This window comes from Podarcis cretensis (genome assembly GCF_951804945.1).
Source record: "Podarcis cretensis genome assembly, chromosome: 12".
NCBI lineage: Eukaryota > Metazoa > Chordata > Lepidosauria > Squamata > Lacertidae > Podarcis > Podarcis cretensis.
Window position 1 is genome coordinate 48,936,451 of NC_137181.1, and position 25,380 is coordinate 48,961,830.

Genomic DNA, 25,380 nt, shown 5'->3' on the forward strand with positions numbered 1-25,380 from the left:
CCTGAAGTGTATGTAACCTGAGGTACCACTGTATTGTACTCCCACTTGGACTACTGCAATGTGCTCTATGTGGGGCTACCTTTGAAGGTGACCCGGAAACTGCAGTTAATCCAGAATGTGGCAGCTAGACGGAGTGGCTGCCGAGACCACATAACTCCGGTCCTGAAAGACCTACATCGGCTCCCAGTACGTTTCTGAGCACAATTCAAAGTGTTGGTGCTGACCTTTAAAGCCCTAAATGGCCTCAGCCAGGTATACCTGAAGGAGCGTCTCCACCCCCATTGTTCAGCCCGGACACTGAGGTCCAGCTCCGAGGGCCTTCTGGCGGTTCCCTCACTGCGAGAAGTGAAGTTACAGGGAACCAGGCAGAGGGCCTTCTCGACAGTGGCGCCACCCTGCAGAATGCCCTCTCATCAGAGGTCAAGGAAATAAACAACTATCTGACTTTTAGAAGACATCTGAAGGCAGTCCTGTTTAGGGAAGTTTTTAGTTTGATGTTTTATTGCTTTATTATTGTTGTTGTTGTTGTTATTCTGTTGGGAGCAGCCCACAGTGGCTGAGCAAACCCAGCCAGATGGGTGGGGTATATATTATTAATAATAATAATAATAATAATAATAATAATTATTCCCAGCATTCTTTGGGGGAGGTGATGTGCTTTCAGTGTACACTCAGCCTACATTGTGTGTGTGTGTGTGTGTGTGTGTGTGTGTGTGTACCTCGACGGAGCAAGAAAGCACAGTGGGAGTTGGGAGATTTTAGCTTGCCCTGCTTCACTTCATCGACCGATGTGTCATCATGCTAAGACAAGGTTTTTACACGCAAAGAATTCCCCTCCTTATGAGCAAGTTTTGCATTTCTTGTAATCCTAACAAGGATACATGCAGAGAGACGCATAGGCTTAAGAAAGGAAAAAAGCAAGACATGAATCATTCCTATCACCGTGCTTGCGAACGGCACTGATAAATGAAATGTTATATATATATTTCTTTCACCATATCCTTCCTAAGCCATTTGACCCTCCTGAATGTTGAGTAAGTAATTATCTTTGCTTATGCAATGGGCCGTAATGTTTAGTGAGCGGAGATCTTTGCTTACAGTTTTCAGCTGTGTTTGCCTTTCTTTGGGTAGATCTTTTGGCTTTTAAAGAGGTTTTGCTCATGCGACAGTGGAACTTTTTATTCCTTTTGCCTAAACAAAAAGCAATTGCTTACTGTGCTATTTCCTGACAGAATGGTTGGCCCAAATTTATTTTGAAATCTTGCCCCCGGCTTGGACTCCACGAAGCAGTTCAGTGCGACTCCTCTGTCCAACATTAGGGTCTTCTCATAGTCTGGTGTGCCAGTACACATGTGGTTCCTTTTTGACTCTTTAAGCAACAAATGAACAATAGTTAAAGCGGCTACAAATATGTAGTAGTAGTAGTAGTAGTAATAATAATAATAATAATAATAATAATAATTTATGATTGTGGCTTCGTACGGAGCATTTGTACGGAGCAATAGTCTCACGGACTATTGACCCGTACACCACTAATCCGCTGCCACCAACCAGGTCCTCCCTGGTAAAATCACTTCAGCCTCAGTCAGCTGCTCAATTAATAAAGAAGAGTGTATTTTATTTCAGACACAAACAAACTTTTCCGGCATTCCAAACGTTGTTACTCTTTACTTTCTTAGTCTTATTTTCCTCTCTCTATCTCTTCTACCTCCCCTCACTCAAGAACCCACTGCTCTAACCGTTTCTCTATTTCCAACTGCTTCTCCAACTGCCTTTCCCAACCAGCCAACCCACTAAAACCAACCAACTACCTACCAACAACTCTGGACCAGCTCCCACGATTTTCTTAATTTGGAGTCCCCAGAAATAGGGGACATCTTATACACGGAGGCGTGTTATACATGGAAAAATGCGGTATTTAAATGGTCCAAAAATTGCCATGCTTTTATTTTTTGAAGGCTTAAGACTAAAGTATTAAATAGTTAAAACACCCAGCAGGAAAATTGTATTTCCTTGGATTGGGGGAGGGTGGAATATGTACATGTATAGCTGACTATCCTTTTATCAAAGGCGTAATAGCAAAATAATCCATTGCTCCCTAATGTATTATGGCATAAGTTTTCATAACCAATTGTCTGGTTCTTTGGATAAAGTGAACATTAATCTAGGAAAAGTTTATTCCAGTATAAATCTGCTTGTCTTGAAGTGTGTGTGTGTGGGGGGGGGACAACGACAGGCATCTTCGTTTGTTTTGCTGCAGCAGCCTAATAATATGGCTACTACTCTGGAGCCAAAAACATAACCTGCATTTTTAACAATCGTTTCAGGTGCCTATGAAATCTCCCTTGAACGTCTTGACAACACATCAGTTAGGATTAAACCTGCAGCGCAAGGAAAGTGTGCACTGGTTGTAGGAGGAAACAAGTCTTATTCTGAAAGGAAAATAACCTCTGGGCAGTGGCTTCGTTTTGATTTTGATTGTGAAAGGCCGGAGAATTATTGGGAATTGGTGATTGAGAGGGACATTGGTAAGTTGCACTATGCTATCCAGTTTTTATGAGCTTCTAAAAGTAATTTGGATATTTGTCAACCTGAGCTGCATGCTGAAAGCCTAAATGACAAGGGTAAATATTATTTATCTTCTACTTGTTACAGTTCCACCCTCTTTGTTGCTAAATAAGGGCTTGGGGCTGTCAACTGAACTGAAATAACTTAACTGTATAAATCATCTTCCCTTTAACTGATTATTTAGCTGTTTTTATACAGGGGTAGGGACACGGGTGGCGCTGTGGGTTAAACCACAGAGCCTAGGACTTGCTGATCAGAAGGTTGGCCTCGGGGGGAAACCAAATTACCACACGAGAATGTGACTGTTCAGCGCTGGTCCTCTGCTTCTAATTCTGAGAGTGTGCTTCTGACCATGTGTTCCTCCTGAGGAGCACAATGCTCTCTAAAAACTGTCCCATTAAGATCTAAGCAACTGTGGGCTTTTATCTCCAACACGCAAAAAGGCCTGGCCAGTAAAATTCATACATTGTCAGAGAATCAGAATTGTAGGGCTGGAAGGGACCCGGTGGCTATCTAGTCCAACCCCTGAAATGCAAGAATCACAGGTAAATCACCCTAGCAGGTGGGTGTCCAAGCTCTGTTTAAAAACCTCTAGTGAAGGAGAGCCCACCAACTTCTGAGATAGTCCATTCCAGTGTCAAACAGCTCTTGCCATCTAATATAATATAAGGAGATTTGACTGCATAGCACCAAGCAAACCCATTTCTCCTGTTCCTCTTCCCCAGCTGACAAATCTTGGAGAGGAGCAGTGGTGGGGGTGATTGTTACTGAACCCTATAGCAGTGCAGCAGAAAACCAGCAGAAAAAGGAAAGGGTGGGATTCTGACTTGGCAAACAGGGCCAAACAAAAACAAAAAAGGAAGCAGCGTTTTATTTTTTAATTTACAAGTTCTTTTACATTTCCCACAGTAGCTCAAAAAGCCCCTTGGTACGCATACATTTTGGCTCCCGGACAATGGAAAACCAGAAGTGATTGTTCCGGTTTTCGAACATTCTTTGGAACCCGAACATCTGACGCAACTTCAGTGGCTTCCAATTGGCCTCAGGAGCTTCCTGCAGCCAATCGGAAGCCGCGCCTTGGTTTCCAAACGTTTTGGAAGTCGAACGGACTTCCTGAACAGATTCCATTCGACTTCTGAGGTATAAAGGTAAAGGGACCCCTGAACATTAGGTCCAGTCGTGACTGACTCTGGGGTTGCGGTGCTCATCTCGCGGGGAATTGAACCGCCAACCTTCTGATCGGCAAGCCCTAGGCTCTGTGGTTTAACCCACAGCGCCACCCACGTCCCTCCACAGTGCCACTATAGATAGCTACTATGCATTATTTAAGCCTCCCCTCTGTCAAAGTCCAACTGATCTGAAACTGTGACATTTATTTCCCTATATGATGTGAGTTCACAGTAAAATATAATAGCACCTACTTCTCAGGTCAGAATGAGAGTGAGTTCCCATCAATGAACCCTCTGCGTTATTGCAGCATCAATGCCGTTCTAATAAAATACCATTTTTCATCACATCACATTCGAAGCCTTCAACTTTCGCACATTTCCCAGAAGTTCTGAACACCACAATAGTGATTTCGGTAAAGACACAACCATGGATTTCAGTCTTCAAATAATAAACTAGGCTGGGTGGTTGTTAAAGAAAAAGAAAACATAAAAAACTTGAGTGCCTTGTTTGCTTAGAACAGGATTTCCCAAACTTGCGTCTCCAGCTGTTTTTGGAGTACAACTCCCATCATCCCTAGCTAAGAGTACCAGTAGTCCAGGATGATAGGAATTGTAGTCCAAAAACAGCTGGAGATCCAAGTTTGGGAAACCCTGGCTTAGAATGTGCATAGAGAATTACTAAAAACTCTTAACATAAATGAAAGAGTAAAGGGATTATAATTTAACTGGATGGTCTTGTGTGATGATCATTCTTACATTATGTGTGTCTGTGTGTTTCTAGATTGTATGAGAGGACCATGTCCCTTCGGAGATGTTCTGCTTCTGCCTTCTGGGTTCCTGCCCTTTAACAGGACCTTCATATGGGATGTTAAAGCCAGAAGGTTAGATGGGCTTGAACTGAAGTTCTCTCCGTTCTTAAGACAAATTCTGCCTGGAGAGACTTGCCCTGACCAAGTTCTTTACAACATCGGCACCCTTCTTAATACGAATAGAGTCAACATCGGAAACTTCTGTGGAAATGGTACTGTGTCACGAATCAAGGTGCAGGGGGGAGTTATTTTGACCCTGAAGCTTCCATGGGACTCTAATGTCCGTGTCTCTGGCTTTAAGCTCGAAGGGAGGTCTTCCATCCAAAGTGAGTTGCTTATGTTGTCAGCAAAAAAATTAATGGTATTTTAAGACACTTTAAATGTGGTTCTGTAGGCTTGCTTTCTTCTAAGTGGGTTGGAGGGGGAACTTCCTGGAGTTGGTTTCTCTCAAAGACATTTCCGGTTTTGCAGTGGGTGAGGGAGATCAGAGAAGGCGCTGAAGGACGGGGTTGGAAGTAGAAAGCTTTTGAAGGAAAGGAGGGAGAATCCTGACCTTCATTTAGCATCCTAAGCCTACTTGCGAGCAATATGGAAGGGCCTAAATTAATGCACTGGGATGTTTCTTAAACACAAGTGTGCATTTGTATATTAAATAATGTGCCAACATAACACAAGAATGGTATTACGTGTATCTAGGGAAGATGTAGACTAGGTAAAATCCTAAAGGCCTGTCCAGTAGAATGGATGTGGGATGGGATGAAGGCACATGTTACTTCTCACACTTTTAAAGAGGTGTGTGTGTGACCTATGTGCTCAAAAAGTAACGTGAGGAGTGGCCCTGGTATATACTTATTCTTTTTGTCATAACGGAAATTACCTGTTTCTTTCTTGTTGCATGTTGCAGTTCTCTTTCACAACTATATAACCTAAGGACGAGGGTTGTTTGAAAGGGCCCTGTGACAAAATTGCTCTTCATAAAAAAACAACAACTTTACCTGTGTAATGTGAGTGTGCTTTCAAACAACCTCCCTTGAACCAACTGAAAATCGTTTTAGCCAAATTGATAGTGGACCAATTCCCCCCCCCCACACACTCTCATCTGTATTGCTTGTTGACTGTGTATTGACCTATAATACTTCTGCCAAACTACCATGGTTCAATCTGACCACCAGACCATACAGAATGGGTTTTTCTTATAAGCCAAAGCTGCTTAGTAAGAATAAAGAGTAAGTTAGCTTATACCAGTCCACATACAAATAGAGGGACCCCAGGGGCCAGGTTTAGGTTTGATGAGGCCCTGAGCTATTGAAGGTAATGGGGCCCTTTATATGTCCAGCTGTCCTTTGTCAACAACAAATTGTTCTGCTTTCGTGTGTGTTGAATATATGCTATACAGTATGGTAATCTATGGACCTGCACAACACAAGACACTGTTGCTGTATGTGGGTTTTATTTTATTTGTTTTTTATCTTACATTTTGGAAATGTACATCCAGTTTTTTCCCCTTTAATTTTTTGGAGGGCCCCCAAGAGAGTGGGGCTGTCAGAGCTGCCTCTAGGTCCCAGCTCACAGAGGACCAACGCTAGGCTGTCGTTATGTACAAAAGTCTTTATTGAAGATTAGTTTCCATTTCAAAGCCGCAGCGCGCAGCTCTACGTCTTAAAGCCTAGACCAGCGAAGTCCCGTCTGAGTCTCCGCCCCTTCCACACCAGTTTAAGACTCTCGCCTTGCTCCACCTCTTCCTAAGTTCCTTTCTCCTCTGGGCCCTCCTGCCCGCTAGGGTTTCATCCTTTCTGGACTCTTCTGACGCTGACCCCCCTGATTCTTCCCCCTCCTTCCGGCGGGCTTTAGGACCTGGTTCCCTATCCGGGCTACCTGCTGTGCCGCTCGCCTGTACATTTGAACTTGGCGCACGCGCCCAGCCGGCAACCTTCCTCTTGACCGTTCCCTCGCTCTCCGATGGAGGCGTGGCCAACCCTGCCTCATCTTCTCTCGCTGGTGGTGAATACGTTGGCCCTGATACCTGGGACTCCTCCCCCCCACTACGCTCTGGTGGGGAAGCTGGTCCTGATTTCCAACTGCTGCTCTGGGAGTCCCCGCTGGCCCCTTGCTTCTGGGGTGTCCCCCTTGGGTCCCCCCTTGCCCTGGCCATAGGTGCCCCCTTCTGTGAATCTTCTGATTCGCTGGAGAGGCTCATGGAATCTCTCGGGCTGCTGTCATCTTCTCCTACGCTGCCCTCGGATTGCTCCCCCTCGCTCTCCATCTCCTCCCCTCCCTGCGCTCCCGCTGAGTCCCTGACAGGGGCCTATAGCTTGTTTAGCTTATATGTAAATCCAACAATGAGGGACCCCCAAAAACCCACACAATGTCACTGTCTTCACTTGAGCCAGAACTTGCAAGCTAAGCCCATGAGAGAATACAACACACATATCACCTTAGAAACTAAACCAGGCATTGGCAAACTCCGCCCTCCAGATGTTTTGGGACTACAATTCCCATCATCCCTGACCACTGGTCCTGTTAGCTAGGGATCATGGGAGTTGTAGTTCCAAAACATCTGGAGGGCCGAGTTTGCCTGTGCCTGAACTAAACACATAAGCTCTCTTTTATGCTCATAGTGGTCATGTCTGTCTGTCTGTCTGTCTGGGTATACTTTCTCAGTCAAAGGTAATTGAAACTCTTTTTCTTGGAGGCTGAATTCTGACAACAGCTTGGCCTTGAGCTAAGTTCTAACAAGGCAAGGGTCACTATCCTGAGGTTTCTGGTGACTGCTGGGTTGGGAAGAACGACTGCAATGCAGCCACTCTCTAGTTCAAACAAGTTTATAATTTTGAGGTTTGCCGGTGATTGTATATGTTCACAAATGCTTGTCTCCCTTTGTGTTTAAAATAGGATTGTGCATTGTTGAATCCACATTTCAAACAGAAGGAGAAGCAACCTTGATATCTGCCAACTACCTGGTGGGGTTACCAGAAAATGAACTGGTGGCCTGGCAATTTGTCATTCCATTCAACTTAAGAGCACGTATCTCTATCCTCAACTACACCATTGCAAAATGTGAGCGGAACTTTCAGACAGTCGAGTACCAGTTACCCGGGCAGCACCCTCAAGAGCTGACACCCAAAGTGGGGCAGTCGGTCGTACTTGCTGGTAATTTCAACCTTTCCATGCAAGGCTGTAAGCAATATCAACAGAACGCTGGGGCTCATAATTTGCATTTTAAAGTTTTTGTTCAGCGCCCTGAAAATGAAGAGAGTAAGTAACCAATTCCCTCTTTTCCTTTTCCTTTTCCTTTTCTCTTTTCTTTGGTTAATGGGGCTTTTTATTTGTGTGTGTGTGTGTGTGTAAAAGAGAGAGAGAGAGAGAGAGAGAGAGAGAGAGAGAGACCACACACCTCTGTTCACAGCAAAACTTAATGGGGCAAAATATGCACTATGGGTTAATAATACAGGTACCCTTTTTCCTTTTGGAAAAACACCACACTTTACAGTCGACCTCAGATTTTGAACGCCTTGGCTCCCGAACAAATCGGCTCCCAAACGATCAAAACCCGGAAGTAAGCGTTCAGGTTTTCAAATGATTTTCGGAAGCCAAATGTCTGGTCCGACTTCTGATTGGCTGCAGGAGTTTCCTGCAGCCGATCAGAAGCCGCGCTTTGGTTTCCGAACATTTTGGAAGTCGAATGGACTTCCGGAACGGATTCCGTTTGACTTCCAAGGTACAACTGTACTGGAAAAGATGGTCTCAAAAAATAAAAAAGTAAAGCACTGCTTTCTGGTAATTTTCGTGCCCATAAGTAGGAATGGAGTCGGAGCTGTACCTTATATTGGTTACAATTGGAAATTGGATTTAATAATAAATTCAGTTCCTGAATTTAGAAGGCCATTGTCAACATGACTTCCCTGTCAGAGATTAAGTTTAGACAGGGGCATTGGACATCCATTCAGTATTTTGGGCTAACTGAAGTTTACTACGTTTGTCAGGTAATACCATTATGAAGAATAGCACGTTAAAGCAAACCTTGGGGTCGTCTCCTCTTCAGGGGTTACAATGGGATTGTTGCAAAGGAGATGGTTGCCAATGTCAGGAAACTGCTGTTGGAAGAAGGGGGAGAGTGAGTGGACATTTTTGTGCCTGTTGGTGGATTGAAGTCACTTAACTTTACAAAAGCACAAACTTAAAAGGAGGACCCACAATCAATGACACACTGATTGATAAAGTATTCCATTAATATGCCTTGACAGTTGCTTATATGGAGAATTCAGGTAGTTCATACTTCTATTCAAGAGAGGGGTAACTTTCTTTACCTGTCCATGTAAATCAGAAATTAGTGAACAGCTTAACGGTTTCAAAACATGCCCCTAAGTAATTTAGATTCTTCTTTAGATCTTGCAAATCATGGAACAATAGCTGCACCATTTTCTTCTTTTTAAGAAAGGGACTAGGTGCTACAGTTCTTCTAAATGATCTCTGTTTTCTTGTTTTCAGACGTAACCTACAGAGTTGACCTCATGAGAGAGAGGGACTTAAATCTTACAATATTTTCAAAGCCAACACAGCCTGGAAGTTTATGCTTGATCTGTATTAATCGTAGTAAAAAATGTGAGACCAACGTGACTTTAGTATCCGGTTCCAGTTACACCATCGCCTTACTGTGTAAAAATACAGAGAATGTGAGGGTAACGGCTGTGCAGTCTAAAGGTATGAACAAAATGTCTGGAATTTAGTTCCCTTAAAGTGTGTATTTGGTGGGGAGACATCTGACAAGAATGTATTCCTATTTTTACTCGCCCTTCCAAATGCTGTTTGTTTTCGTCATCTGTCCTTTTGTTGCTCATTAGGCTAGACTAATTAGAAATAACATTTGAGTTTTTAGATGGGCAGATGGAGCTGACATAAATTGTCAGTTGATGGGACCACCATCGTACGTTCTGCGAATGCAAGTTCCCATTTTTTATCAGATTGCAGAAAGTCCCACTTTCTTTTCAGGAAAACAAAAGTGTAGCTCAGTCTCCACAGATGCCATTGCTTTTAAACTTACTCTTCTGTCTTCATTATTTTTAAAAGCGTGGGGTTTTGACAAGGGCAGTGCTGTTGTAAGTCGGGTACCTATATAACCTTTGCAGTGGGCCTTATTTTATCACGCTGTTTCTTTTGTTTTATCTATCTCTTAATGAGAGCTAAAATGCTTTTCTTTAATTTTTTTAAATAGAGTGAAATGCTCCTTAAACGAAACAGTCTTACAGCCCTGTTATTAACTATAACCACTGTCATTTTAGTTAGATACTGCTCTTTCTCTCAATGAGTGCAGAGCAGGGGGGCACCATAATAAAACACAATAAATATATTCAGCAGTTGTTTTTTTTAAAAAAGATAACATAGTAGTGTGACAACATAATAGCAACCTGTTCAGTAAAGGAAACTCATAACCTCACAGCCTGGGGGAACAAATATATATTTATTATATGTATTTAATTTGTATCTCACTCCCCCTTGCTGATCACAGATCCATGACATTTTAATACTAAATAATAATAATAATAATAATAATAATAATAGTAATGTTATTATACACCAACCATCTGGCTGGGTCTCCTCAGCCACTCTGGGCGGCTCCCAACAGAATACTAAAAACACAACAAAACATCAAACATTAAAAGCTTCCCTAAACTGGGATGCCTTCAGATGTCTTCTAAAAGTTAGGTAGTTGTTTGTTTCCTTGACATCTAATGGGAGGGCGTTCCACAGAGCGGGCGCCACCACCAAGAAGGCTCTCTGCCTGGTTAAAAAATGACTTAACCCTTTATTTGTGTTATAAAATGAATAAAAAATTTTGGGGGGGAAAAGACTTAACCCTTTTTGCTGGGTTCCATTTTTTTAAAAAACATATTCTTAATAACGCTATAACTGTTTCACTGTTTTAATTCCCCCCCTTAAATTAGTGGAGTTGACTATTAAAATAAATAAATAAACTGAGATGACTCCAACCACAAATGTTAATGTGTGTTTGGCATCAGATTGTTGATCATGTGAAATGGACGTTCTCCATATTTTTCTTCTTCTTACCCATGTTTAGAGACCGCAATCACCTCCATGGGCCACTTATCTGTCTCCTGTGTAGGTGGTGATGACCACATTCATTCCTAGGTACCTGACCTCCTAGGGAAGGGAGACCTGTCCACAACAACTTACACCCCTCTTTTGTATGCCCCCTGCCATCCTCTAGCCCTAGTCTACAACAGCCCCATGGTTGACCCGACTCTTAGCAAAATTCCTTGCTCCCCAGTAGGCCTTTTTCCTTGACTCCTCTCTCCCAGAATCATCAAATTTCTCCCAGACTCATCAAATTTCTTTGAATACCCCATATGTCTTCTATGGGTAGCCACCTGCCTGTTTCTCTGGCCTAGAGCCAGCCTATGGCTATAACCATGTGTCTTTCTCATTGCAGTCTGTTGGAATTCCAAAGCCTGCCAGATGAGACCCTTCCATCTGGTTATACCGCCGTTTCTTACTGGGCTGCCAATCCTGCTTGACACATTTACGTGGAAACTCCAGGCCCCGGCAGACACCCTCATAGAAATCAGGTCTCCAGCCTCGAAACTTAAGCAACATATCCCAAACCAGAATCAAGCATGCTCTGGGGGTTATAGTTACTCCATTAATGGCAGCGCCCCAGAAAAGGCGTTGCGACTCGGTGTCTTCTGCCCTGGTGGAGCCATTGAGAAAATTCAGATGAAAGACAACATCACTGTAATGCTTAAGACGTATGGCAGAAGGTGGATAAGTGAGTCTCTGAAACCGAACCTCACACTGTTTTTTATGCCCGTTATTCAAGGTGAGTTTATTCTGTTTCGCTCCTTCTCTGCATTCAGAAAGTAAAGAAAGTTAAAATCTTGTATCAGCCGAGTGAAATGCCCTTTCCAGAACTGATGTCAAATATCCCGAGGTTGAAATGGGGCTATTCTTTTTTTTTGGGGGGGGGTGTAATATCTGAGATCTAGTAAAATTTGGATTGTGGCAAGGAAGCCTAGGTGTTGTCATCTGAAAGGGTTATATGGTTAAGGATCCACGAGCAAGAGAGGGAGCTTTCGTGGGGTCAAAGTCATCCCTGTGAAAATGTTTAAAATCCCACCAAAATTCACTTCAGTTTGAGATTTCGGCAGACGTCGCCAGCATGGATTTTGAAGCATTGTCTGCAATGATTGTGCCTAGACATTTTGGAAAATAATAATAATTTAAAAAATCAGATTGCCATGAAACAAAGGGGTGTGATTTGGTAAAGACAGAAGAAAAAATACGGACAAATAATTACAACACGCAGCAGCAAGGATAAAGATCTTCACTTGTGGACTAATAAATTATTGAATGTATTAATACGGATAGAAGTCATAAATATTGCAGCTGTTGAATAAGGTAGTATTATTATGATTGGAATACAATTGGATCAAATAAGACTTTGGAAGCAGAAATAATTTTTTTTTTATTAAACCTGTAATTCTAGCACGTGGGGGGGGGGCACCAAAATTATACAATTGGATATTTGATTAATTTATATTTGATTTGGTATTGTGATTTGATCGAAAGGTCGGCGGTTCGAATCCCTGCGGCGGGGTGCGCTCCCGCTGCTCGGTCCCAGCGCCTGCCAACCTAGCAGTTCGAAAGCACCTCCGGGTGCAAGTAGATAAATAGGGACCGCTTACCAGCGGGAAGGTAAACGGCGTTTCCGTGTGCGGCTCTGGCTCGCCAGAGCAGCGATGTCACGCTGGCCACGTGACCCGGAAGTGTCTCCGGACAGCGCTGGCCCCTGGCCTCTTAAGTGAGATGGGCGCACAACCCCAGAGTCTGGCAAGACTGGCCCATACGGGCAGGGGTACCTTTACCTTTACCTTTAATGAGGCATAATTTGGATTTTTGTAATTGAAAACTAATAAAAATTAATTAGGGTGTGTGTGTGTGGAGAGAAACAAATGGTCTGGGAAAGGGGCATGGGTTTATTTATCAAAGCAGAGTTTAGCATGTCTGCTTGCAGACAGGTTTTGTGGCAGGGCGAGCTGAGATCTTCCACAGCATCTTTCGTCGCCGCTCTAGGATGGCTGAAATAGAGAAGCAGGGAGAAGGGAACATGGAAGGGAGAACAAGTTTGTTTTCTCCTGATCTGGAGGGTAGGACTTGAAGCGGTTGCTTCGAGTTACAGGAAAGGAGATTCCGACTAGACATTGGGGGAAACTTTCTGACAGTAAGAGCTGTTCAACAGTAGAATGGTCTCTCTTAGAAGGTAGTGGACTCTCCTATCTTGGAAGTTTTTAAGAAGAGGTTGGATGGCCATTTCTCACGGATGCTTTAGCTGAGATTCCTCTATTTCAAGGGACTGGTGTTCTGTACATAGTATGCGTAGTGCTAAAGTTTAGTCTTATCCAGGGTGGATAAAAATCATTGATTTAAAAAAAAAAAAAAATACCGTATTTTTCGCTCTATAAGACGCACCAGACCACAAGACGCACCTAGTTTTTGGAGGAGGAAAACAAGAAAAAAAATATTCTGAATCTCAGAAGCCAGAACAGCAAGAGGGATCCCTGCGCAGTGAAAGCAGCAATCCCTCTTGCTGTTCTGGCTTCTGGGATAGCTGCGCAGCCTGCATTCGCTCCATAAGACGCACATTTCCCCTTACTTTTTAGGAGGGGAAAAGTGAGTCTTATAGAGCAAAAAATACGGTAATAATCGGATTTTTTTGAAAAAATAAATCTGATTTATTTTATTTAAATTGGATTTTTTGAAATTTAAATCGGATTTTAAAAATAAAATGCTTTTGGAGGAAAAACCTTTCTAAAGATAGTTTTCTATTTAAGTTACATTATAGTCTAAAGGCTGTTCATCAGGAAATAATGATTTGTTTCAAGTTTTTCATGTGTCTATTTTTTTAAAAAAATAGTTTAACTACATCAGTTAACAAACATGGATACATATGCTATAATGTTACTGTTTTCTTTAAATAAATTGTTTAAATTGTTATTAAGGGAATGATTATTTTTCTCCTTCCAACAAAGTACAGCAGAAAAGTTGTCCAAATAGTTTCATAATTTCCTGTCTTTGCATTTCTACTAGTATCACCAAATCAGTAATTTTTGATATAAATGTAAAAACTACAGTGGTGCCTCGCAAGACGAAATTAATCCATTCCGTGAGGCTCTTCGTATAGCGGTTTTTTCGTCTTGCGAAGCAAGCCCATTGACAGCTTAGCGGATTAGCGCTATTAGCGGTTTAGCGGCTTTTAGCGGATCAGCTGATAAGCAGTTTAGCGGCTTAGGAAAAGGGGGGGAAAAGGGAAAAAAACCCACAGGAACTCCCAAGACATTTTCGTCTTGCGAAGCAAGCCCATAGGGAAATTCGTTTTGCGAAGCGCCTCCAAAACGGAAAACCCTTTCGTCTAGCGGGTTTTCCGTCTTGCGAGGCGTTCGTCTTGCGGGGCACCACTGTACTTTGAAAATTTATTATTCCAAAAATGAAACCTTCATCTGGTTGTAAATATTAAGATTATACCAGCAAGAATGAGTCTTTCCGTTTAAAAGTGATTTAAATCAAGTCTTACTGACAAGTGATTTAAATCAATTTGATTTAAATCAAATCCACCTTTATCTTATCATAGGTTAAGTAATTGTAAGTTAGTTAAGTCTGCTGCAACTGGATTTTCTTATGGACGGTGCCAATCCTGAATGTATTGGATTTGTGACCATTATGCTCATTTGCCTTCAGTAGCAGTAAAGCACTGCTGGATGAAGTACAATTGCCTCTGGTCTACTTTTTGGGAAACTGCTATGTGTTTAAGCTTTTCCTCCACATGTATGACATAGATGACCAACTCTACAATTCTATGACTCTATGAGAAGTGATTCAGTGGGATGTGAAACCAGGCAGATTCCTTTGTGTACACAATTTTTTTTAGCACAGCTTAAATTGCAGATCTGCATGTCTTAGAGATGGCTAAGCTTTCTTTCACAAAGGGTTTATTTTGTCTTGCATGGGGAAGTAAAGGGCAGCAATGACTTCGCACATTTGTTTTTTTGTGCCCCCGCAGAAGAGTGTGTATTCACCGTTACTCCAGATCCGAAAACTGAAGTTTACCTGCAGACCCCTAACTGGCTGGAAGGTCTGCCTCCTTTCACGTCTGTGTATTGGAACATCACCGTCCCGGCAAAACAAGTTGCGCAGCTGTCGTTCCCAAAGGACCGTATGGGTGTTACTTGTGTACAGAGCCGGGCGAACATCTATATTCAGGAACAGAGACCAAATGCAGAAGAAACCGTGCGCCGCGAAGATCAGAAACTACCTCAAACTCTCGATCTGAAGCATCATTTCTGGGTAAACATCACTAACTGTAAGCCGGCGACCAATCAACAACTGAGCATGCAGTTCAGGGTGAAGTTCGTTCAGAAAAAAGCAGGTGAGGTACCACATGTTGTCCGTTGTTTCACAATAACCAAAGGGAGGTTCTGTCCTGACAATTGTTCGTCTTTCAGTTCTGTGTTCTTTTCCCATGAACCTACAGAGTTGGGGAAGAACTTTCTACCTGGTTTCAGTCACACAGGGGTTAATTTCCTGGGCTACAATGGTACCTTGGTTCTCAAATTAATCCATTCCGGAAGTCCATTCCAAAACCAAAGCGTTCTAAAACCAAGGCACGCTTTCCCATAGAAAGTAACGCAAAATGGATGAATCCGTTCCAGACTTTTAAAAACAACCCCTAAAACAGCAATTTAACATGAATTTTACTATCTAACGAGACCATTGATCCATAAAATGAAAGCAATAATCAGTGTACTGTACCATAAAATAAATAAGACAGTGTTGTAGATGATAAAAATTAAAATTCATTTTTTTTTCTTACTTGCACTGACGATAGTCATTGTTTGGATGGGGGGCTTTTATCCATTTCCGCAGTCACACAATCAACCAACCAACCAATCTTTAGCTGAACTGGGTTCCACACAGTCGCAAAAACAAATGAACCGAAAAGCCTCAAAAACAAAAATGCGAAATAAATAGCAAAACGAAAGCGCCAAACTTAATCTGTTCCGGAAGTCCGTTTGACTTCCGAAATGTTCGAAATCCAAGACGCAGCTTCTGATTGGTGCAGGCACACAACCACATTGGACACTCGGCTTCTGAAAAATGTTCGGAAACCGGAACACTTCCTTCCTGGTTTTTGGCGTTTCGGAACCAAGGCGTTTGAGAACCAAGGTACCACTGTAGTTCCTAGCTGTCAACATGGACTTCCTTCTCTTACGCACTTCTTCTACCTATGTTGAGCATCTTTTCAGCTGCTTTCAGCAAGCTTGTATCCCCCAAACCACTGGACCACTTCTCCCGCCAGCCCGCAAGGTGGGGGGGGGGGTTGCTTACAAGGATTTCTGAAGGAGGTGTATGTGGGATTCTGCCAGCTCCCAGGGCCCTCGCACAACCTTCCCAGAGCCTGGTAAGCGAGGAAAACCTGTTGGGTGTAGGTGCAAGTCTACCTGTGCTTCATTATTACCATAAACTCTTAACTTTGTGTAAAATGGGATGGAGCTATCAGAGGACTCTGCTGCATTAGTAAAGAAACAGTGAATGGAACGCGCTATAAACATGCAACACCAGATGGCGCCTGAGAGCAGGAAATTTTAGAACCCCGTTTTCCATAGAGATTTTTTTCTTATGTTGAAACGATCTCATTTCTGTCTTATTTATGGCGTTTCCCTTGTCTTTATATCCACCCAAACAAAGACACACATGGTTCATATTTTCATGGCGCAACCATGGCAGAGATGTACAGGGGTGCTTTTAGTGAAACTTCCCGTTGAAACATGGCAACTACCTGGGAACATTGCATATAGAAGGGAATAACTTCACTTTTTTAGTGTATAAATATTCATGCTGCTGAAGAGCAAATCTGGAACATATTTCCTGTCATAGTTGAACTTTTAAATGAGGCTAGATAGTCATAGCAGTTGAGAGATTATTTTATCTAAACTTCTTTTTCTATTCTATTCGGAATGACATACGTGGGAACATTTTTTAAAAGAGAGAACATCTTGTGCATGACTCTTTTGCAGTTGCGTAACTTCTTGCGATTTCCCACCACTTCTATTTCTCTCTTCCCCTTCCCACCATCCAGCTGTTAACTACTGGACGGACCGCCTTGCATTTGTTGAAATTCTCCTGATTTACAAGTTGCTGTGCATTTCCTCCCCCTGCCTTCCCCCAGTGTGTGTACTAAATTGCAATAAAAAGGTAAAGGGACCCCTGACCATTAGGTCCAGTCGTGGCCGACTCTGGGGTTGCGGCACTCATCTCGCTTTATTGGCCGAGGTAGCCGGCATACAGCTTCCAGGTCATGTGGCCAGCATGACTAATCCGCTTCTGGCAAACCAGAGCAGCGCACAGAAACGCCGTTTACCTTCCTGCCAGAGTGGTACCTATTTATCTACTTGCACTTTGACGTGCTTTTGAACTGCTAGGTTGGCAGAAGCAGGGACCGAGCAACGGGAGCTCACCCCGTCACGGGGATTCGAACCGCCGACCTTCTGATCGGCAAGTCCTAAGCTCTGTGGTTTAACCCACAGCGCCACCCGCGTCCCTGCTAAATAGCAATATATGGATTTTAGATTGTAAATCTCTCCCAAGTGTTAAATGCATGGCATGAAAGTTTAGTCAGGAGAGAACCCCGCAGCTTAACCCCTTCCCTTCCAGACCTCCCTTTCTATCTCTCTTCTTTTGTTCCTTTGGGTTGTGTGTCTATGTGCACACGCTTATAAAAATCTGGAATGTTTCAGAAGCTAGCAAATGCAGCGACTGTGAATCAGGACAAGATGAGCACCTCTCTGTATATCACTGAACATCTCACTTTAACTTTTTGCAGGTTTGGCAGTCATAATTGGCATGGTGGTTGGCGGACTCGCACTGCTATCAACTATCGGGCTTGCCATATTCTGCACTAAGAGGAAGAAGTAGGTTTCTCTTGTTCTCAGAGGTTTTCGGTGCAGATTAAAATGTCCTGTTTTCTGCCAAAGGCAGATACAGGTTTTAACGGAGTATTGGAGGCTCCAAACCAGGGAACCCTGAACACTATTCCTTTGTGATCTGGAGCCTTGAACGTGCTTTGATCTCTTCCTGATGTGACCTGCACTGTTAGAACTTGCAGTGCCGATGGCATCGGGGCAGAAATCACAGCAGGAAATTTGTCGTCCTGGCACACACTGGCTGCATGTTAACTGGTACAAGAGCTATATTTGCACACCTTAAGGCAGGTATGGCCCACCTGTGGCCTAACATAAAGTGCCCTCTGTAGGCAATCAATACAGACCCCTGGCAGCCTCACCCAGAAGTCTGTTTTGTAGCAGGAGGCGACTAGCAATGATTTTTAAGGCTGAATTCTAATTGGTCCTCTTGAAGGACAAATTCTTCCCCTGAGATTTATTTCTTAGTGCTTGAAAACTTGCCAAAACTGTTCCAACTTCTCTCTCCCAATAATGCCTGCTTGTTATGAATCATTTCTTCTAAAAGTAATTTTTTTCCTCATTCCCTGTTTAAGGCGACTCCAATTTAATATAGATGGTTGGTTGAACTTGATGGTTTCCACCACAGACTTCTTGAAAGCAACCCCCTTGGCTATCTCGGTCAGAATACAGTCAGGAAGGGAGAGACCCAAGTTTCCCAATTCTCTTCTGCTTGTGGAAGTCACATCGTGATGAAGCAGTGATTCATGTCTGTAGTTTGCCCCCATTCAGAGGCACTTGGGCCAATGTCACGAAGACTTTAGCCTGTATGAACTCTTAGAGTTCTGAATCACGTTTATTTTTAAGATGTGTATATCTTCCCATACTATGTGAGCGGGGAGACATATAAAATGAAGTTACACCAGAGGAAATGCTAAAATTAGGGTGTTATCTGACAGAAACGTTTTTGCAGGGTGGCTATTTCACATGGTTCCCTGTGTGAAAATAAAGTGGGAAATTCAACACTCCATCTTGAGATATAATAATAATAATAATAATAATAATAATAATAATAATAATAATTTATACCCCGCCCATCTAGCTGGGCTTCCCCAGCCACTCTGGGCGGCTTCCAAAAGAATATTAAAATACTGTGATACATGTTAGGCTGAGATATGTTAGGCTGGCACCCATGCAGCCCAAGGCCTTTTTAGCACAGTCCCCATAGCTGTAAAACTCCTTTCCTGTTAAGTTCGATTCCTTTCCTTATAGTTGTTTTTATTCCACGAAGCTTCAGATCAGAAGAATCTTTATTTGCATCAGTCACTAGCCATAGCCATAGCAATAAAATAAAATAAAATGCACTAAAGATAACGGTAAAGGCTTAGCTATGCAAAATGCATTCTAGAGGTTTACATCAATAATCAAATAACAGATCTTATCCTAATTGCACTTGCTAAACAATTTGCAGTTTTTGCTGTCACCTGGTTATCTTCAAGTTCAATTCCTCTCCCTTTAGCTATTTTTATTCCATGAAGCTTCTGAGCCAAATTGAGTGTTTTATACTTGCTGTTGTCTTGGTTAATATAGTCATACCTTGGATCCCGAACGCCTTGGTACTCAGAAATTTTGGCTCCTGAATGCTGCAAACCCGGAAGTGAGTGTTCTGGTTTGCGAATGTTCTTTGGAACCTGAACGTCCAGCGGGGCTTCTGATTGGAAGCTGTGTCTTGGTTCCCGAATGTTTTGGAAGTCGAACGGACTTCCAGAATGGATTCCGTTCGACATCTGAGGTACCACTGTATAAAAACTGCTAATTTTTAAGTTAAAAGGAAGATGATTTATACAGTTAAGTTATTTCAGTTCAGTTGACGACTGTAATTTCCTGTGCAACTTCAGACTTATCAAACCAGACTCAGCCTGCCAGCCTTTCCCAGTGGCCAGTGTTAGAAACTCAGATATATAAGCTAATTGCCGAATGACAACTTAAACCTTGACTACAGTCACCACAACAGAATGTCTGGGCACTGTTGCTATTATTAATAATAATAATTTAATTTCTATATCACTTTCTATTAAAAATAAAAACTCAAGGAGGTTTATAACACATTAAACCATCAAATAAAACAATCCAGAATAAACCAAACTCAAGTTTCAAGGAAAATATTTCAGATCCTTCTCTAAGTGCCTTTTTGCTATCGCCATATATTTATATTGCCATATACCTACCTAATTTACATAGCAGAAGTACTCTAGGAAGCCAGGGGCCAGTCACAGCCTCTCAACCTACTTTGCAGGGTTGTTGTAGAGATTAACTGGTGAGGGGGTTGAACCATGTACTTCTTGGAGGAAAAGGTGGGATATAAATGCAGTAAATAAGTTCTTCTGCTTAACCTTATTTAAGAAAGCTGGAGGGGCCGGCCGTTTGCAAAACGCCCTTGGCGCCTGGCTAATTTCAAGCACTGCCAGTGGCTCCCTGGGGCTAGAGTAAACTTCTTTCTGGACCTGCAAAACAACCAGTGAAACTATCAGGCCGCTGGCAGGCTTCAATATGTACATATGAAAGGCAGAATAAAGGATGTTCTAAACAAACTGGATGGGCTAATTGGCCAAACTAAATGCGGGTGGCACTGTGGGTTAAACCACAGAGCCTAGGACTTGCTGATCAGAAGGTTGGTGGTTTGAATCCCTGCGACGGGGTGAGCTCCTGTTGCTCGGTCCCTGCTCCTGCCAACCTAGTAGTTTGAAAGCACGTCAAAGTGCAAGTAGATAAATAGGTACTGCTCCAACGGGAAGGTAAACAGCGTTTCTGTGCACTGCTTTGGTTCGCCAGAAATGGCTTAGTTATGCTGGCCACAAGACCCAGAATCTGTACGCCGGCTTCCTTGGTCAGTAAAGCGAGATGAGTGCCATAATCCCAGAGTCAGTCAGGACTGGACCTAATAGTCAGGTGTCTCTTTACCTTTACCTAAAGTGGATATTACAGGGAGTATTTAGATCTAAATGCCTACCTGGGAGTGGAGGTTGGAAAAGCAGGATTTGGGGTTAGGGTCTAGCATTTGTCTAAGGTAACAATTGATCACTCTGGCAAATGTCTGTAGATGTAGACCTAGCTCTTTCTTGGGTAGCTGGGCAGAGAATGCAAGTTTATAATTAAATATGACCCTTTTTTATAACTGGGCAAACTAGCACATGCTTCCTATGCTTTGCAGATCGAAATGATTAAAGAGAAAGTGTGTGTATGTGCAGTACAGTTGTACCTTGGTTTTTGAACAGCTTAGTTCCCAAATGTTTTGGCTCCCAAACGCCGCAAACCCAGAAGTGACCATTCTGGTTTGCGAACCTTTTTTGGAAGCCGAACGTCCGATGGGGCTTCTGATTGGCTGCAGGAGCTTTCTGCAGCTAATCAGAAGCCACGCTTTGGTTTCTGAACATTTGGAAGTTGAACGGAGATACGGCTGTAAATGCAAAAGCAGCGTTATTTTTAACGTTTCTTGCTTTGTTTCTTTATTCCACCAGAAAAAAACAGGAAAACCAGACTCCAGCCATAGGAGTGTATAACGGTAACGTCAACACCCAGTTGCCTGGAAAGCAGGGAATATTCAAAAAGAGGAAAAAGAACGAGTCTCATATCTATGCAGTTATTGATGACACCATGGTTTATGGGCACTTGCTGGATGACTCTATGAAACCGGAAAATGCCGAAATAGGCGTGTACCAGCCTTTTACTGGGCCAGTGAGTACGGCCCCTTCGCCGCCTCCGATCAGGAAAATATCCAAAGTGCCCAGCATGGAGGAGTCGTCTTTCACGATATTGACTGACAGTGAGATCTATACCTTTGCACAACGCAAACCGGAAGAACTCCAGGCCAATGGTGACGTGACTTCGAGTGGTAATGGAAATGTCGGCAAGTCCTTGCTTGAGGAAAACGAACAGGAAAATTCAGAGCTCTAATGTTTATGCGACGGTTCAGATAAGAAACTAAATCTTGCACCCATTTTTCCTTGATTTACCTTTTTTTTTAAAAAAAGAAAGAAAACAAAATACTTTGGTTGCTGCAGCTCTGTTCCGGTTTTCGAATGAACGTGCTCAGACGATGTATTTCCGTAGCATGTTTTGCAGGGATACAAGTAACTTTGAACATGGAAAAGGACAGCAAAGCTGTATTTTCGGTCGTCATAATAGCAGACCTGTGTTTTTTAAAAGGCAAGAAGAGATGGCACATTGGAGCTTAAACAAAGCTGGATATTTTGCCAAAAATATCTTCCTTCCTGTGTTTCTTGTGAAGATTTCAGCCATACTACAGAATAAAAAATGTGGGTGTGCAGAATGGCATAGTCTGAAGATGGTTTTTTCACACCGTAGCCTTGTCATAGGAATATGACTTCTATTATTCACATGGATTCACTTCCTTGGATGTGACAAGGATTACACCAGCCATTGAACGGACAATGCCTACAACAACTGAACAGCAAAAGTTATTGTGCTATTTGTGAAAAAGAATTCTACTTCTCTTTTCAATCAATTGTATGGTGTATGTATATATACAGTTCAGGACATTTCATTTTCTTTCTTTTTTCATCTATAATTTTGTTGTGATTGTCCTCCAGTGATGTTTTAAAACTAAGACCAGTGTGTCGTCCAGGTTTTTTTTTTATTATTTAAATAAAAACAATTATTTAATTTTTATTCATGCATATAACATAGCAGTTTCCACTTCGCCAGCAAATATGCAAATGATATAATATTGCCAAGGTTCCTGTGCAAAGAAATGATTAGTTCAGCATGAATGAGGCTGCTAATCTGCGCAACCTTTATGGTGCAAAAACGATAGACTTCAGTGTAAAAAGTTCAAAATTATTTATGGGCTTGACCTCGATGGATGTTTGAACGATGTTATGTTCTGAAGACACGTGAAAATATGCAACTTTTTATGCATATGTGCAACCAATGGCTAAGTCCTTGCCTTCAAATATATAAGAACAAGAAAGACAACAATGCCATTTTCATGGCCTGTACAACTCTGGATTTTGGCAGCATAAATTGCCCCAAACCTATGTATTCAAGTGCCTAATTTTGTGGGTAGGTGAGCCGCTTTGTGGAACATAAATAATTTTTGCACACTGTGCTAGACTTCCAGAGAGGCGCCAGCTGGCTTAGTGTGAATTAACTCTTGCAAAGTGATGATTAAACAGAATGCAAGTTAGGAAAGGATGGAAAGGCAAAGTTTGCATTTTTTAAAAATGACATAACACTATGTCACTTGACTGAATACGATTGCCGTACACAGGATTCACTCAGAAATATTCAGCAGTTAATACAATGTGGGGAAACATTTCCACTGGGCTTTGTGGCAGCTACTTGACATTAGCATTTCATCTTTGTACATAAGTGTTTGACCGTTGCGCAAGGCCTTTTGCAGAACTCCCATTTACCTCAGCAGTTCTTGAGCAAGGGCTGCTTCTGGCAGCGTGTGTCTGTGGGCGTGCGCGTGCATCATACGCAGAGTTTTAACTAGTCACAGAAAAAGGATAATAGTTAAAATCCAGAAGGCTGTTTGGTGATGCTGTGCGAGAGCAATGGAGCTTCCTAGGCCATTCTTCCCCAAAGAAGCTGCCTTAACAAGTTCAGGTTGCTCCTGAAACTCAGGTGAAATATCAGCCGTGACTTCTGAGCTGGCAAAAACGAGCAGCGCCTTGTAGTTTTACAAAGAACTTTTCTGGATTCCTTCAGAGTAACGCATTCAGCAAATTTTGTGCCGCCATATCAATTTGTACCACCCAGTTCTTTTCACTCTGTTGTTTAAATGTGTATCAGTTGAAGCCAGTAATTCCAGTTTCCATCATTAGCATTTAATTTTCACATTAATAGTACTTCTAGACTTGTGTATTGGCTCTCATCAGTTACCGTATTTTTCGCCCTGTAGGACGCACTTTTCCCCCTCCAAAAATGAAGGGGAAATGTGTGTGCGTCCTATGGGGCGAATGCAGGCTTTCGCCGAAGCCTGGAGAGCGAGGGGGGTCAGTGCGCACTGACCCCTCTCACTCTCCAGGCTTCAGGAAGCTATCCGCCAGCCGTGGGAGACGCAGCACTCCCACGGCTAGCGGAGAGGCACCCAGAAGCTTGGGGCGTGCTTCGGGCTTCGCACAGCTGTAGCAGCCTGTTCTGGGGGCTGGGGTCAGGGGAACCTGGGGGGGGGGAATTTCCCCCCCTTTATTTTCCCCCCAAAAACTAGGTGCGTCCTATGGGGTGAAAAATACGGTAAATTACACACAGTAGTCAGGATTTCTTTTTGCAGTTCATTCTGTGGTCTGTGTGAAATATCTTGGCCTGGTGTTCACTGTTGGGCATCTCCCATTGCATGGTTGTGAAATGGATGAGGCCTGGGTCTCCGTAAACATCATTTTTGTATGCATATATCCTACAAATTTGTCCTGGAAGGTTGCGCCTATTTTATAAATGGGAAAGTATGTTATGACACTGGGCATTGTCTCGCTAAAGTTGCGTAAAACCTCATTTCCTGGCAGTACGACTATTTCCAAAATAATTCCCACCCTCCCCCTCAGATAGAGTTGTATTTCTTGTAGCCTCTGTGAATGCAGAACACTATGCTATAAAACCTTCATGAGAATTGCAGGCTCAGACTGGAGTTGCATAATTATCCCCCAAGTTATTTGTTTTGATTCCACTATTTCTATATGCCGCTCAATAACTTATTCACTGTATAGTCCTCTTTTTTTTAATGCTGCATTTGAAGTGTTGTCTTACAAGATGCTGTCATTGTAAATATTTGTGGCACCTTTGTACCTGACTGAAATCCACAGTGTTCCTGTTCCACAGTCTTAAAATGCTGTAATTTCTTAAATTCCATGCTGTTTTTTTTTAAATGAATTTCTGTGTTTAACAGAGACAGACACGTTGATGCAAAGGGTCTTTTTTTTACATGTGTGAGTTCTTCAAAACTGAAATAAAATGGTTTTTGCAGTTAACCGCTGCTTACCTGCATCTTAAGTAACTACTGTACTTAACAGAAGGGCTTTTTTTTGAACACCCTTTTTTTGGTTTGCTAGTGGCCCCAGATTGGCAGGAATTGTGCTCAAAATGGCATCAATCTGGTGCTGCTATATGTGTATGTAATTGGTTATGAATCACTGGTGAAAAAACAGGAATGACGGCATACTGTTAACCCGTATCCTCCCTTCTGACAGGACCATTTCTGCTTAGGGGCCAGCAGTGTTCGAAACTCCCATTGTTCTAGGCGCATTTTGCGAAAAGGAATTTCATTAGCGTGAGCCGTTTCTGAGCTCTGGGCACCTAAGATTTCAGATTAAACCTCAGAGTAGAAGGAAAGGAGGACCTTTTCCTGCTTTCCCACTTCCAGCCACTCTCTGAAGACTGGAGAAGAGACCCTCTTAAGAATATTAGGGGGGTGGGCAGGGGAAGGGCTAGACCATGTGAAAAATGAACACAATATTTTAGCTGTAGTTAATTCATTTCCAAGGAAATCAGCCCTGGGTGCTCACTGGAAGGACAGATCGTGAAGCTGAGGCTCCAATACTTTGGTCACCTCATGAGAAGAGAAGACTCCCTGGATGTTGGGAAAGATGGAGGGCACAAGGAGAAGGGGACGACAGAGGACGAGATGGGTGGACAGTGTTCTCGAAGCTACCAGCATGAGTTTGACCAAACTGCGGGAGGCAGTGGAAGACAGGAGTGCCTGGCGTGCTCTGGTCCATGGGGTCACGAGGAGTCGGACACGACTAAACGACTAAACAACAACAGCAATGTAAGAATGCGACTTGTAACGCAGCAGAGGATAGTGACCTTGCTGTGTTTCAAGCTGCTCGTGTGAATTTCAGTAGATCT

General features: G+C 42.8%; 1 protein-coding gene and 1 long non-coding RNA gene across 2 annotated transcripts in view; both read left to right on the top strand.

The window, feature by feature from the left end:
• CDCP1 (CUB domain containing protein 1) overlaps window positions 1-24,396 on the top strand; it is a 48,745-nt gene extending 24,349 nt beyond the window's left edge. The window contains exons 2-10 of the mRNA XM_079947263.1: window positions 2,328-2,528; window positions 4,519-4,872; window positions 7,439-7,801; window positions 9,035-9,247; window positions 10,995-11,381; window positions 14,619-14,984; window positions 17,439-17,526; window positions 21,033-23,400; window positions 23,791-24,396. Of these exons, the coding sequence (XP_079803389.1) occupies window positions 2,328-2,528; window positions 4,519-4,872; window positions 7,439-7,801; window positions 9,035-9,247; window positions 10,995-11,381; window positions 14,619-14,984; window positions 17,439-17,526; window positions 21,033-21,468 (2,408 nt within the window). The 3' untranslated portion in view covers window positions 21,469-23,400; window positions 23,791-24,396. The remainder of the gene's footprint in view (window positions 1-2,327; window positions 2,529-4,518; window positions 4,873-7,438; window positions 7,802-9,034; window positions 9,248-10,994; window positions 11,382-14,618; window positions 14,985-17,438; window positions 17,527-21,032; window positions 23,401-23,790) is intronic.
• The window catches only part of LOC307199569, a 111,549-nt gene that overhangs the window by 35,937 nt on the left and 50,232 nt on the right, over window positions 1-25,380 (top strand). The gene's annotated exons all lie outside the window — the stretch shown is intronic.